The sequence below is a fragment of the Chiloscyllium plagiosum genome, chromosome 39 (assembly GCF_004010195.1).
Source record: "Chiloscyllium plagiosum isolate BGI_BamShark_2017 chromosome 39, ASM401019v2, whole genome shotgun sequence".
Taxonomy (NCBI): domain Eukaryota; kingdom Metazoa; phylum Chordata; class Chondrichthyes; order Orectolobiformes; family Hemiscylliidae; genus Chiloscyllium; species Chiloscyllium plagiosum.
In genome coordinates this window covers 14,877,225-14,892,696 of record NC_057748.1, presented here as the reverse complement: position 1 = coordinate 14,892,696, position 15,472 = coordinate 14,877,225, and the positions used below count along the sequence as shown (strand labels likewise).

Here is a 15,472-nt window from a genome sequence, read left to right as displayed (position 1 = left end):
AGATTGTTCATTTGCAAGTTGTAGGCATCACTGGGTAGGCCAGTATTTATTGTCCGTCCTTAGTTGCCCTTAAGAGCTGCCAGCTTGAACCACTATTGTCCATGTAGTACAGGGGCACTGATGGTGCTGTTGAAGAGTGAGTTACCAGGATTTTGACCCAGTGATGCTGGAAGGATTAGAGATCTAGTTCCATGTCAGGATGGTGAGTCACTTGGAGGGGTAGCTGAAAGTGGTGGTGTTTCCATGTATCTTCTGCCCTGTCCTTCTAGGTGGCAGAAGATGCAGGTTTGGAAGGTACTGTCTGAGCATCTTTGCATTTCTGTAGTGCATCCTGTAGATGGTGCACGCTGCTGCTATTGAGAGTTGGTAGTGGAGGAAGTGGATGTTTGTGGATACGGTGCTAATCAAGCAGACTCCTTTGTCCAGGATGGTGTTTAGCTTTTTGCAAATTGTTGAAGATGTATTCAGAGCTGAAAATGTGTTGCTGGAAAAGCGCAGCAGGTCAGGCAGCATCCAGGGAACAGGAAAATCGACGTTTCGGGCATAAGCCCTGCACAGAAGATGTATTCATCCAGGCAAGTGGAGGATATTTCATCACACTCTTGACTTGTGCCTTGTAGATATTGGACAGGCTTTCGTGAATCAGGAAGTGAGTCATGGATGTGTATTTTCTGTCAGTATTTTCAGTTTGATGTAAAAATATCCATGGCATTATTTCATTGAGGGGAGTGCACTCGGCAATGTTAGTTCCTCAAGCAAAATCACCTGGTCATTTAGTTTTCCAATGACCTCAACCTCAACAGGTTTTTGAGACCAAATTTTTGCCTGTCTCAGATGGTTATGAAGAGAGTGTGTGAAGATACCTTGTCAAAAGCAGGTAGTGAAGAATTTTGATGAGCGGAGTCATTGAAGTGTTATTGTATGTATCCCCTCTGGCATGATGAAGGCTGAAGATTTCAGGAGAAGATGAGCAGGTTAGTGGTTGGTTAGGTGGTGATTGATGTGGAGAAGTGTGTAGTAGTACATTTTTGAGGGGATAAACTAGGAATGGGAACATAAAGATGCCACATGTGTTCAATGCCTGTTCTGTCATTGGTTTACCAGAAATGGTGAGTGCTGGTATAAACATGAAACAAACTCTAGTGGCATAGAATTTAAATCAAGGGTAGAAATTAAACCACAATTTAGAATACTGTGTGCTGATTTGAGTATAACTTTGTGGGAAAAAAACATACATCAGGTGGTTGGTAAATATCAAGAAGGCCTGTGACAAAATTCAAAATAATGTAGGTGGGTGGGGAGGAGGGTGTTGGGCCAAATAGAATTTAATGTGGACAAAGACTGAGATTATATGTTTTCTGGAAATGGACACTGAAGGTTGTGAACAATAGAGAGCTAGAGGTTCAAAGTTGTCATCATCTGAAAGTGTAATTGCAGACTGATGAAACTATAAGTAGGTCCAATTGCATTTGGCTTTATAGAATGAGACCAAGCAAGTAGCAACTTGTACATGACAGTAATGTTCAATTATAGACTGACATTAAGGCAAAAGGTGTGCATCTCAATTTTGTCTTCATTTGTTTAGGGAAGATGGTCAAGCCTAACATTTCTTTGAGTCATAGAGTCCAACAGCATAGCGACAAGCCCTTTGGCCCAAAGGTCGGCATGGACGGGTTGGACCTAAGGGTCTATTTCCATGCAGTACATCTCTATGACTCTATGACTGTATGGTCCATGCCAACCAATATGTCCATCTATGCTAACTCCACTTCTCTGGACTTGGCCCATATCCTTCCAAACCTTTCCTACCCACGTATTTGTCCCACAGCAAGTGCACTGCATCGATTCAAGAAGGCAGCTCACCACCACCTTCTCAAGGGCAAATAGGGATGGGCTATCAATGCTGGCCCAGCTCAAAGTCCCACAAATGAATTTTGAAAAAATTTGTTCAAATGCTTTTTAAATGTTGTTAATGTACTTACCTCAACAATTTCTTCTGGCAGCTCACTCCCTATGTGTGCCACCCTCTGTGTAAAAAGATTGCCCATCAGGTTCCCTTTTATTCTTTCCCCTCTAACTTTACACTGATGTCCTCTCATCCTCGATTTACCCTATCCATGCCGTTCATGATCTTATACACTCCGATAAGAGCCCCCCAATTCCTACATTCTAAAGAAAAAAGTCCTAGCTTGTCCAACTTCTCCCAATAACTCAGACCGCTGAGTTCTGTCAACATCCTTGTAAATTTCTTCTGCACTCTTTCCAGTTTAATAACATCCTTCCTATAACAAGCTGATCAAAACAGAACACAATACTCCAAGTGCAGCCTCACCAATATCTTGAACAACTACAACATAACTTCCCAATACTCTGTGCTCTGGCTGACAAAGGCCAAAAGTGTTCTTCACTGCCCTGTTGACCTGTGATTCCACTTTCAGAGAAACATGCACCTGAACGCCAAGGTCCCTTAAGGCCCTACCATTTACCAAGAAACTCCTACCTTGATTTTTGAGCTTAAGGGAGAGGCTGATTAGACTGGGGCTGTTTTCCCTACAGCATCGAAGGGGTGACCTTATAGAGGTTTATAAAATCATGAGGGACATGGATAGGATAAATAGACAAAGTCTTTTCCCTGGGTGGGGGAGTGTAGAACTAGAGGGCTTAAGTTTAGGGTGAGAGGGGAAAGACATAAAAGGGATCTAACTTTTTCATGTAGAGGGTGGTGCATTTATGGAATGAGCTACCAGAGAAAGTGGTGGAGGCTGGAAAATTGCAACATTTAAAAAGCATCTGGATGGGTATATGAATAGGAAGGGTTTAGAGGGATATGGGCCAAGTGCTGGCAAATGGGACTAGATTAGGTTGGGATATCTGGTGGGCATAGACAAGTTGGACTGAAGGATCTGTTTCCATGTTGTACATCTCAATGACTCTATAACTCTATTTGACTTTTCCCAAATGCAAGTTCTCACACTTATCTATATTAAACTCCATTTGCCATTTCTTGGCCCACTCCCCCAGCTGATTAAGGTCCAGCTGCAATTTTCCTCACTGTCCACAATACCGTGTATGTTAGTGTCATCTGCAAACTTACTAATCATGCCTTGTACATTCTCATCCAAATCATTGATATAGATAACAAACAATAATCGGCCCAGCACTGACCCCTGAGTCATAGGCCTCCAGTCAAACAAGCATCCTTCCACTATTATCCTCTGCCTCCTACCTTCAAGCCAATTGTGGATCTAATTGCCAGCACGCCTGGATTCCATGCAATCTAACCTTTCAGAGCAGCCTATCATACGTAACCTTATAAAAGGCCTGACTGAAATCAACATAGACTATGTCTACCCCTGCCCTTCTCAACCTCCCTGATCACTTCTTCAAAGAACTCTAACAAATTTGTGAGGCATGATCTCGCATGCGCAAAGCCATACTGGCTACTCCTAATCAAACCCTGTCTTTCCAAATGCATGTATATCTTATCAGAATCTTCTCAAGTAACTTATCTACCACAAATGTTAGGCTTATTTGTCTATAGTTCCCAGGGTTTTCTTCGCAGTCCTTTTTGAATAAGGGCACAACATTCGCTACCCTCCAGTCTTCCAGGATCTCACTCGTGGCTAACAATGATGCAAAAATATCAGCCAGGGTTCCTGTAATTTCTTCTCTAGCCTCTTGCAGTGTTCTTGGCTTTATCTGGTTATGACCAGGAGATTTATCTACCTTCATACATTCTAATACGTCCAACACCTCCTCTACCGTGATATGGACTGTCCCCAAGATATCGCCACTAACTTCCCAAAGTTCTCAAGTCTTCATGTTTTTCTCCACAGTAAACTCAGAGGAAAAATATTCATTGAGGACCTCGCCCATCTCCTTCGGTTCCACACACATGTCTACTTTGGTCCTTAAGGAGTCCTATTCTCTCTCTCTTGAATTATTCTTTTTCCTTTAATATAGAGTCACGGAAACTCGTCCATGCCGAGCAGATATCCCAACCCAATCTAGTCCCACCTGCCAGCATCTGGCCCATATCCCTCCAAACCTTTCCTATTCATATACCCATCCATATGCCTTTTAAATGTTGCAATCGTACTAGCCTCCACCACCTCTTCTGGCAGCTCATTCCATACATGTACCACCCTCCGCGTGAGAAGGTTACCCCTTAGGTTATTTTATATTTTTCCCCTCTCACCCTAAACCTATGCCCTCTCGTTCTGGACTCTCCAGGGAAAAGACTTGATCTATTTATCCTATCCATATCCCCTCATGATTTTATAAATCTATAAGTTCACCCCTCAGCCTCCGACGCTCCAGGGGAAACGGCCCCAGTCTATTCAGCCTCTCCCTATAGCTCAAATCCTCCAGCCCTGGCAACATCCTTGTAAATCTTTTCTGAACCGCAACATGACCTCCTAACCCCTGTACTCAATACTCTGACCAATAAAGGAAAGCATACCAAACACCTTCTTCACTATCCTATTTACCTGCGAATCCACTTTAAAGGAGCTATGAACCTGCACTCCAAGGTCTCTTTGTTCAGCAACACTCCCTAGGACCTTACCATTAAGTGTATAAATCCTGCTAAGATTTGTTTTCCCAAAATGCAGGAACTCGCATTTATCTGAATTAAACTCTAACCGCCACATCTCAGCCCATTGGCCCATCTGACCAAGATCCCGTTGTAAATCGGAGGTAACCTTCGCTATCCACTACACCTCCAATTTTGGTGACATCTGCAAACTTACCAACTATACCTCATATGCTCACATCCAAATCATTTATATAAATGACAAAAAGTAGTGGACCCAGCACCAATCCTTGTGGCATCGACTGGTCACAGGCCTCCGGTCTGAAAAACAACCCTCCAGCATCACCCGCTGTCTTCTACCTTTGAGCCAGTTCTATATCCAGATGGCTAGTTCTCCCTGTATTCCATGAGATCTAACCTTGCTAACCAGTCTCCCATGGGGAATCTTGTTGAACGCCTTACTGAAGTCCAGATAGATCACGTCCACTGCTCTGCCCTCATTAATTCTCTTTGTTACTTCTTCAAAAAACTCAATCAAGTTTGTGAGACTTAAACAACCTCTTTGGATTCACCCTAATCTTCTCAGCCAAGGCTATCTCATGCCCCCTTTCTGCCCTCCTGATATCCTTCTTCAGTAAACTCCTCCTCCCATTAATGAGGAGATGATAGTGAGTTACCACCTCTTGAATCTCCTGGAGTGGCTTGCGGAGTCATTTCAAAAGGCAGTTTAAGAATGATTGCTTTGTTGTGAGTCTGGACTCTGGTTTAGACTAATTTATATAAGGATAGCAAATTACCTTCCCAAAGGGACTTGAGTGAACCAGGTAGTTTTTTATGATATCAGTAGTTATTTGTCATCAATGCAGAGACTAGCCTTTTCGTTTATTAAGCAGCTGAGGAATTTAAAATCTATTTATTAATTGAATAAATCTGGAGCAGTCATGACAGAAACTCTTTCCTTTCAATCATGTCAGAGAGTCATACAGCATGGAAACAGACCCTTCGCTCCAACCAGTCCATGCCAAACATAATCCCAAACTAAACTAATTCCACCTGCCTGCTCCTGAACTATATCCTTCCGAATCTTACCTATTCATGTACTTATCCAAATATCTTTTAAATGTTGTAATTGTACCCACATGCACCACTTTCTCAGAAAGTTCATTTCACGCACAAACCACCTTCTGTGTAAACAATTTGCCCCATCTATCTCTTTTAAATCTCTCTCTCCTGTCACCTTAAAAATGTGCCCCCTACTCTTGAAATCCCCTATCCCAGGGAAAAAGCAACTACCATTAACCCTATCTATACATGTGATTATTCTGCCCAGTGTTCATTCCTCAACCAATATCACTGAAATAGATGATCCAGCCATTATCATGTTGCATTTTGCGGAGTTTATGGTGCACAAAGAGATTGCCATGTTTCATAAAATATTTAGGAGTGTAGTCACTGTTATCAGCTGTAGCACTTTCAGACATCCATGGTTATATTCGATGCGACATAAATGCAAGTTATTTCCGACAGTTTGTAGATTCACCAAACATCCAGTCATTACAGATTCATATCCAACCTACGACATTTCAAAGTCTTGTTAGACAACAGGGAGGAGTAAGCTCCCAGACAGGTTTCCCCTCCCTAACCCAGAGCATAGCATTCTATTGAGACAGGCCTGCTGTCATGTCTGAAGAATGTTCAGCACCCATTGACTAATCAAAGCTAACATATTTTCTGGGCTTCAATCACTGTCGATGAAATTGCGGGGGTATCCGTTCTGGGCTTCAATTATCAATAAAATAGAACTTTCTAAATTTGCTAGAATGCTGGTTCAGCACCAAAGCAGCCAGAATTGACGTGTCTGGATGTTTTGCTGAGAGAGAAGTGAATAGAGGGGTATGAGTACAAGGGAGAGGGGAAACTCGTGGTTTGTAAAGACTGACATAGACCATTTGAACCTCATGGCCTGTTCATCCTTACATTATCCTGTGGACTTTCTTAAGCGAGCTCAACAATCTTTCCCAATCATGTGTACAAGATCACACATTGATGAAATCAAGTAAATGAATGTTAACCATCAGTGGCAGAAGTTTGTGGCCTTCATCGCTCCCTCCACTCCCCCACACCACCCATTAACTCTTTCACTTTACAACCGTTCCTCATGTTATTGTGGCAACACATGGAGTGAGGCATTGGATAACGGGGCAAGCCCACAGTTAGTCACTCGGCTACTGGCAAAAGATGGGAAGTGGTGTTCCATTAGGATCAGTCCTGGGACCAGTGATTTGGATTCTGGAGCACAATTTCAAAATTTGTGGATGTAACCAAAAATTGGAGGGAATAGTTAATATGGAGGAGGATTGCAAGATAATACAGAAACACATTAACAAACTTGCAGAATGTGCCTGTAATGTCAAATAAATGTTAACGTGATGTAAGGTGATAAATTTTGTTAAGAAGAATAAGGAAGACACTCACTTTGGTAAAGTTAAATGGGAAACAGAAGGGTCTAGGAGTATATAGATATAACTCACTAAATTTAGGAACACAGTGTTGCATTAAACTTGTACTGAACTTGGGTTAGACAAACTCTGAGCACTGCAAACAGTTCTAGTCCTCCAATTATGAATAGGATACAGGGGCACTGTATATGTACAAAAGTGATTACTGTAATTGAGAGTCAGTCAGGAAAGAGTGAATGGATCATTTATTTGTAAAAGAGACAACAGAGGGGCAGTATGATCAGGTTTGATAGAATTTACAGAGCAGATGTTTCCACTTGCTGGGTAGATCAGAACAATTGAGATAGTCATTAATAAATTGAATGGGAATTCGGGTCCTTCATGATAAGAAGTCTGCAATGATTACATGGAGTTTAGCCAACATGTGACTCCAGACCCACAGCAGCAAAGTATTCCGTACTCTGTAGTGGTCTAGCAAGCCAAATCTTATGGTTGTTGGAGGTCGGTCATCTCTGCTTTAGAGACTTTCTGCAGGTGTCCTAGGCCCAACCATCTTCAGTTGTTTCATCAGTAACCTTTCCTCCATCATAAGGTCAGAAATGGGTTTGGTTATGATTGTGCTGATGATCACACAATATTCAGCACCATCCCCATACTGAAGCAATCCACATCCAAATGTGGCAAGAGCTGGAAATATCCAATTTTGGGCTGGAAAGTAGCAAATAATGTTTTGCCATACAAATGGCAGGCAACAACCATCTCCAATAGGAGACAATTAAACTACTGCCCCTTGATGTTCAGTGGTGTTACCATCACTGAATCCCTGCAACATCAACATCCTGAAGTAACCACTGAGCAGAAAGTGAACTGGGCTAGCCATGTGAATACAGCAACTATAAAGCAGGTCAGAGGCTAGGAATATGCAGCACCACCTGCCTCCCAAAGCTGTCGGCCATCTACACGTCAGGAGTGTGATGGGATATTCTCCATTTATCTAGAAAATAATACTCCAGAAGCTTGTCATCATCCAGGACAAAGCAGCCCACTTGATTGGCACTGGATCCACAAATACATGCTCTCTCCACCACAAAGCTTGACATCAGTAGTGTGTACTATCTACAAGATGAACTGCAGAAATTCACAAAAGGTCCTTGGACACCACCTTCCAAACCTGCAACCACTTCCATCAAGAAGGACAAGGGCAGCAGATATTTAGGAACACCACCACCTATAAATTCCCCTGTAAGCCACTCACCATCATGACTTGGAAATGCATTGTTGTTCCCTCAGTGTCACTCGGTTAGAATCTTGGAATTCCCTTCCTCATGGCAATGTGGGTGTAGCTTCAGCACATGGACTATAGCGGTTCAAGAGGCAACTCACTACCACCTTCTCAAGGGCAACTAAGGACAGGCAATAAATGCCCAGCAGCAACGTCCATTTTAAAAAAGTCAGTTGCATAGGCATACACAATAAATGCCAGTGAGACCCTCATTCCAATGATGAATAATATATTTTATGGGTTTTTTTTTAAGAAAAAAACTACTCTGATACTCCAGTGCTGTTCTGGAATTCTACATGTTTCTTGTTAGCTGACACATTAAGTTAAGCCTGTTCTGATGAACCAGATAGGTGGGACAGTAAAGACAAATTGGCAATGTTCCTGGTTGAAATTCCTTCCTCCACAAATACCAACATAAAAATTTGGAGGATTTTATTTGTTTTCAGAATTTTGATTTGAAGTAGGAGTGAACATTATTTAAATTGCAGTCTTTTTTAATTCCAGGTGTACTCCATTCAAGATGGCTGGTGTCGGAGAAGGCAAAAACAAGAAAGGAGACAATGGGATTGGAAATGCTATTGACTTTGTCCTCTCAAATGCCAGGCTGGTGCTAGGAGTTGGTGGAGCAGCTATGTTGGGCATTGCAACATTGGCTGTTAAGAGGGTAGGGACCTTTGTTTCTTCCAACACTTACCAATACTGCTTCCTCCTCAATCTCCACACCTTCCTTGGTTTCTAAGTTCCAGCAGAGAGACTGGCTTCCAACTGTGCACCTTTGATAAACCTTTTCCAGGACCCCAGCATGTATCGTTCTGCCATCTCCTCTGCTGTTATTGATAAATATTGGCTTCCAGTCTGCTGTTGCTTTAGTTTGGAAAGCAATGTATATGTTGCACAAACTGCAGATGATGAGTATTATTTGTTTTCACCTATTTCTTGCAGATGTATGACCGGGCAATCAGTGCCCCGAGCAGCCCCAGCAAAATGGATATGAGATCTGGGAAGCAAAGCTGGGAGGAGCCCAGCTGGATTGGGTCATCGCCACGTTTATTGACTAGGGATATGAAAATGAATGTTAGCAGATCACTTCAGACCCTGCCAACTGACAGCTTGAGCTTTGAAGCAGGTAAATTGTTGGGGAGAATACAGCTGGTATAAGGCATTATAGAATTCTAGAAGAAGAACATCTCCGTTGATGCATTTGTGGAACATAGGGATCTTTTATATCACAGCCAGGATGTCATTAGAACCCCATAGTCTTTGTTGTATATAGATTGATTGAAGGTTAGAATCCGTGACGGGGATGAGCTCTGTTGGGGAGGCTAGAACAGATCATCCAATTAATATTTAGTCATAGGATGAAGAAAAAGACCCTTTGGCCCATAGAGGCCACACCGGTTAAAAATAACCACCTAACTATTCTAATCCCATTTTGCAGCACTTTTCCCATAGTCTCATGTACATTGGCGTTGTAAGTGCACACATAAATACTTTTTAAATGTTATGATGGTTTCTGCCTCTACCACCCTTATAGGCAGTGAGTTCCAGATTCCCACCACTCTCAAGTGAAAGTTTTTTTTTCCTCTCATTGCCTCTAAACCTCCTTATCTTAAATCTATGCACCATGTCATTGTTCCTTCCACCCAGGGGAAGAGTTGCTTTCTGTCTACCCTATCTATGCCACCCATAATTTTATAAATCTCAATCATATCCCCTCTCAATCTCCTCTGCCCCTACGAAAACAACTCCAGTCTGTTGAATCACTCTTCATAAGCGAAACTCTCCAGCCCACAAAGCACCTTGGTAAATCTTCTCTGCACCCACTCCAATGCAATCACATTCCTCTATAATGTGGAGTATACAATGCATGCAGTACTCACGTTGTGGCCTAACCAATGCTTTATACATTTCCAGTATCACCTCCCTTCTCTTAAACTTGATGCGTGGCTAGCAAAGACAAGTATCCCATATGCCACCTTCATCACTTTTATGTATCTGTCCTGTTACATTCCAACTGAATGTGATTGCTTTCAGTCTTACCTTTTCCACTCATGCTGGTGTCGGCTGTCATTGAGGATGCAGAAGCCCGAAACCACGGATAGTAGTGAACCTATTGACTTAAATGAGAAATTTACCTGCCTGGCAGCTCCTTGATTCCTGGTTCTGGAATGTTCCCTGTAATATGTTCTGGTCACGGTAAACCACTGGTAACTGAAACCGTGGATACTGCGCTCGCCCTGTATTACAGATGTGGCAGAACTACAGAGGTGCGTTCTGATCCTTTGGTTATGATATTGATGCTGACTGCAACAGAGAATTCTAACCTGGATGTTTAGTCCAAACGGAATGCCAGTATTTTCCACTGACATGATTAGATTAGATTCCCTACAGTGTGGAAACAGGCCCTTGGGCCCAGCCAGTCCACACACACCCATTACCCTCTGACTAATGCACCTAACACTATGGGCAATTTAGCATGGCCAATTCACCTGACCTGCACATCTTTGTGACTGTGGGAGGAAACCCATGCAGATACAGGGAGAATGTGCAAACTCCACACAGACAGTCACCCGAGGCTGGAATTGAACCAGGATCCTGGTGCTGTGAGGCAGCAGTGCTAACCACTGAGCCACCATGCCGCCCATGTTCATTTTCAGCAAGTGTTGACTTTATTATCTAACAAAGCATTGCATTTCTCAGCAACAACGTTCTCTATAATGTCTAACTTATTCATAACAGTGGACATCATTCCCTTGAATAAAACTGTTGCATTTTCCCACAGAGCTCTGATAAATATTAGCTCTTAAGTGCAATCACATGAACAACCATAGGTAAGAGTCATTAACATGACTAAAATAATCTATTTCATTAGATCATAAGATGTAAGCTGAATGGCCTATTTCTGCTTCTATCAAATCAGCTCTGCCATTCAATGAGTTCATAACTGAGGATCCACATCTCCACTCTCCTGCATTATTTTCATAGCCCTTGAACCCCTTATTGATTAAAAATCTTTATCATTTCAAGAGATAAGAGAAGGAAATTAAAAGGAAAGTTTTTGTGTATTATTGTACTGGTGTGTTTATATTTCTCTCCTGTAGTTGTCTTCGATATCAAGTTAATTTTTTCCCAACATTATCCCTGCCGTAAACTCTGCTCCCTTTCTAACTATTTCATCTCCTTTTCTCAACTCTTGTTCAAGCCACTTCAGACCATGCCAACTATGTCTCCTCTTACATGTCTTGTAAAGTGCTTTGCAATCACTTTCTACATTGTATACACTGTAAAGGCAAATTGTTATGATAATTACTAATTTTACAGAGTCAAGCCATTATGTTCAATTTGCAGAAGAGTGATAGAATGGCAAAACCCATTAAATCTTTGTAATGCTCTTCTGTGACCAGGAGAGTAAAGATCAGTTTGTAGCATTGCAATAGAACTGAAACATGATCTCCATTTTTAAAAAAGCTTCCCTTTTCTCACTTGCAGCTGAAAACCATCTGTTTCAGTTCTCTACCTGCTGCAAGGTCGACTGAACGTAATAATTTATGTAATATACAGTTTGGACATGTGTATAACATGTAAATTAAAAGTAAGATAAATCAGTTGAAATTACTCTGTTTTGTTTCAATACAGGTACTTCCAAAGGCACTGCTTCCAGCAAGAAAACCCAAATGGACTTGAAGAAAGCTCGACTCCGCTTGTCCATGCAGGATAAGCTACTCGTGTATTATCGTAAGCACGTTGTCATTCCAAGTGCAGAAATGAGCCGAGCCAAGCAGGCTGCTATGGACATTTGCACAGAACTACGAAATTTCATCCATGCCAAGTTTCCTGATATGCCTCTCCGGGATATGTATCTTAGTGGCAGCCTGTATGACGATCTACAGGTTTGAGCTTAACCTAATTCCATTGCGTGGCATTGAACAGATTCAGAACCATTTGACCATTTCCTGTGTTATGGAATGACGTGTAGCGTAAAGTGCAGCATGTCCTGGGAAGAAGAGAGTAATTTTACAATGAGGATGTGGAAGTGCAGTGGTTTAATTGATTTCCTGACTCCAAATTAGAAGATTTGCTTCAATGTTAGCCTTTCTGTAAGAATCTGCTTGGGTCATTAGATGAGTCTGCTTTAGATTTTTTGATTGTTATGGTGACAGTAAAGGAAAGAAAGAAGTTGCATTTAGAAAATTACCTTTCACAACCTCAGCTGTTTACAGCCACTTAGGTATTTTTGAAGTGTAGCCAAGTTTCATACAGCAAAGTCCCACAAACTGCTGTTTCAGGCTTCTTCTGTACATCGGATCTACTTGGGATTTTATTATTCTGATTACTAATGTTTTTAACATTCGCATGTTAGTATATATTTATCTTAGTACAGTTAGCAGTGATTTTACCATCAATTGAATTTAATTTGTCTCTTTAGGTGATCACTGCAGACCATGTTCAGTTGATGGTTCCACTGATCCTGGAAAAAAACCTCTGGGCTGCAATCCCAGGGGAGGAGACTATTATGAATGTACCTGGATTCTGGCTGGTCCGCAGGGAAAACATGGAATATTTCCCCCGCGGCAGCAGCTACTGGGACCGCTGCATTGTCGGCGGTTACCTCTCGCCTAAAGTCGTAAACGAGACATTTGACAGAGCCTTATCAGGGACAATCAACTGGCCAGCCATAGGCAGCGTCCTGGACCTTGTCATTCGACCAGTGGTCCCTTCCGAAATGCTGACCTTAGAGGTTCAGTACGACACCAGTAAAAAATTATTTATTGAATTCTTGCCCCTGATCGTGATGGAGGAGCATATGCTGATCGCCAAACCGCACCGGGATGGACGGTATGAAAACATGTGGCGGCAAAGCTTCCGAACTGCGGAGACCGTCAAGTTGCGAGCTCTGGATGAGAGGGATGGAGGTTGTCGCTGCTGCTGCCTGAAGATACTGAAAGCCATCTGCAAGTCCAGCCCTGTTCTCAATAAGTTGACAGCCAGTCAGCTGACAAACGCAATCCTCCATGGTTGTGCAAAGGAATCGGACTGGTCACCAGATCTTCTGTCTGATAAATTTCTGATGGTTCTCAAAGAGCTTATAAGCTACTTGGAGCAAGGTTTCTTGCCATGCAGTTTAGATACCAAAGTCAATCTGTTTTTGGAACTTAAAGAAGAAGAAATTGATGAGTTGGGATACATGTTGTACTGTTCCCTATCTGAACCAGAAACATTGTTAAATACATGAATTAATTTCATAGTAGGTTCATAATTTGATATTTATCAGGGTTCAGTGAATTACTGAGTTTGAGTGCATTTAACCATTTAATAACCTTGTTGGCCAGGTGACTCTTCATTTTGCATTTCCTAAACTTGTAATCGTGACCCGAAACAGCATGAAAGGGGAAGTAATGATCTTGTGGAAAGGACTTCCAGTGTTGTTTACTACTTTAAAAAAGGCAATTAGGCTTGGGCTGAACGGTATTTTGTCCTTTTAATGAACCCAATGTGAAATGAATGTTCACATTTCCCATAATACTGAAAATGTAAAGATTTAAAGTAAATGTCACTTCGAAAGGCTTGAGCAGAATTTTCAAAATTGTTGCTGTCAATAAAGCCAATTTGACTGAGTTCCAATAATATTTTCTACTGGTTCTATTTTTGAAAACGTAAATGTCTAGAATTATTACTGAAGAAATGCAGACCGAGAAATCAACAGGGCCTGCATTTTAAAAATGCAAATTGAGAGCTTCTAAAACAATGCAGTCAACTTGATGTTCACATGAGCAATTTTACCTTCCACTTAATTCGAGTGAGCACCCGTTTCACTACTGCAGCTGCCTCAAAAGTATGCAGCTGAATGGAGGTGAGTCTTTCCATTGAACATACTTCCCTGGAGAGTTACCAACTCACTGAAGTAAATATCAGCTATTCTCACCTGCAGGAAAATTGGCATTTCCGAGCTATATCTACCACTTAAAGCAAAAGTGCCAATGATAATGATTTGGTTTAGGTTCAGATTCAACTTAAGTCAAAACTAATACAAAGTATAAAACTGTGCAAACCATAAACAATGGCACAGACCCAGTGTGCACAAATGGCCTGTCACTTTGCTATAAATTTTATGTAAAATGGCAAGTTCAATGATTTGTGAAGGAAGAAGTTTCTTTTGTTAGACTTAAAAAAAAAAGTTTAATTTATCATTTCTGATTTTGTTGTTCATTACCAAGCTAAGTGGTTTTGCAGGCTTTTTGTGTGTGGGCTACTGTCATAACCCATCCCATAATGATTTATACATCTTGCAACATCGGTACTCCTCATCGAGAAATGTTCACCCACTTTAATCAAAACATATGTGATTATGGCGGTAACCCATCTAAATTTACTTCTCCAGTTCAAATGCTGCCAGGATTGTTGGATGCCCTTTTCAAATACAATAATGTTCTGCCTAAGAAGGTATCCATTAGTGAGGTTATAGTCAGCATGGTGCTTTCCCATGAGTTAAATGTGTCCCAATGCATCGCATCGCTTTCTTTCTGCAGGGATTTACCACATCAGATTCAACTTTTCCCATACACAGATAAGTGTTGCTATGTCCCAGTATTTGAAGACAAACGTTCTTTTGTTAGCTCTATCTTGCAGTTCTTGTGATTTATCTCAGGGTTCCAAATTGCTTGATTATGAGTTCCTATTCCCTATACGGGTGATTTTCAGATACTGTGAAGCTCCTGTATAATGTAAAGTATTTGGTGGTACTTCCAGTTTTTCTTTGTGTTTTTTATTGTGTTGCTCTTTCTGGTCTGTGCTTCTTACTTGGGACGGTATTGATCAACCAAGGTTTCCAGCTTTTTTTTTAGATTAGATTAGATTAGATTAAATACAGTGTGGAAACAGGCCCTTCGGCCCAACAAGTCCACACCGCCCCGCCGAAGCGCAACCCACCCATACCCCTACATTTACCCCTTACCTAACACTACGGGCAATTTAGCATGGCCAATTCACCTGGCCCTGCACATCTTTGGACTGTGGGAGGAAACCGGAGCACCCGGAGGAAACCCACGCAGACACGGGGAGAACGTGCAAACTCAACACAGTCAGTCGCCTGAGGCGGGAATTGAACCCAGGTCTCTGGTGCTGTGAGGCAGCAGTGCTAACCACTGTGCCACCGTGCCGCCCTGGGACCTGGGAGCTTTGTCTCCCATCTGCTGACTC

The 15,472-nt window shown here is 41.9% G+C and overlaps 1 protein-coding gene across 1 annotated transcript; it reads left to right on the top strand.

Moving 5' to 3' along the window:
• The first annotated feature begins 8,795 nt into the window (after nt 1-8,795).
• mief1 (mitochondrial elongation factor 1) lies at nt 8,796-14,465 on the top strand. Its single transcript, XM_043679817.1, has 4 exons — nt 8,796-8,939; nt 9,218-9,401; nt 11,912-12,165; nt 12,702-14,465. The coding sequence occupies exons 1-4, from the start codon at nt 8,796-8,798 to the stop codon at nt 13,506-13,508; spliced, it is 1,389 nt and encodes a 462-aa protein (XP_043535752.1). The 3' UTR covers nt 13,509-14,465.
• Nucleotides 14,466-15,472: the final 1,007 nt, after the last annotated feature.

What these genes read in the sequence shown, in the direction of transcription:
- mief1 (XM_043679817.1), top strand. Translation starts at nt 8,796, where the DNA reads ATGGCTGGTGTCGGAGAAGGCAAAAACAAGAAAGGAGACAATGGGATT. An exon ending in CAGCTTGAGCTTTGAAGCAG is followed by an intron (nt 9,402 to 11,911) that starts GTAAATTGTTGG and finishes GTTTCAATACAG; the next exon opens with GTACTTCCAAAGGCACTGCT. An exon ending in GCCTGTATGACGATCTACAG is followed by an intron (nt 12,166 to 12,701) that starts GTTTGAGCTTAA and finishes TTGTCTCTTTAG; the next exon opens with GTGATCACTGCAGACCATGT.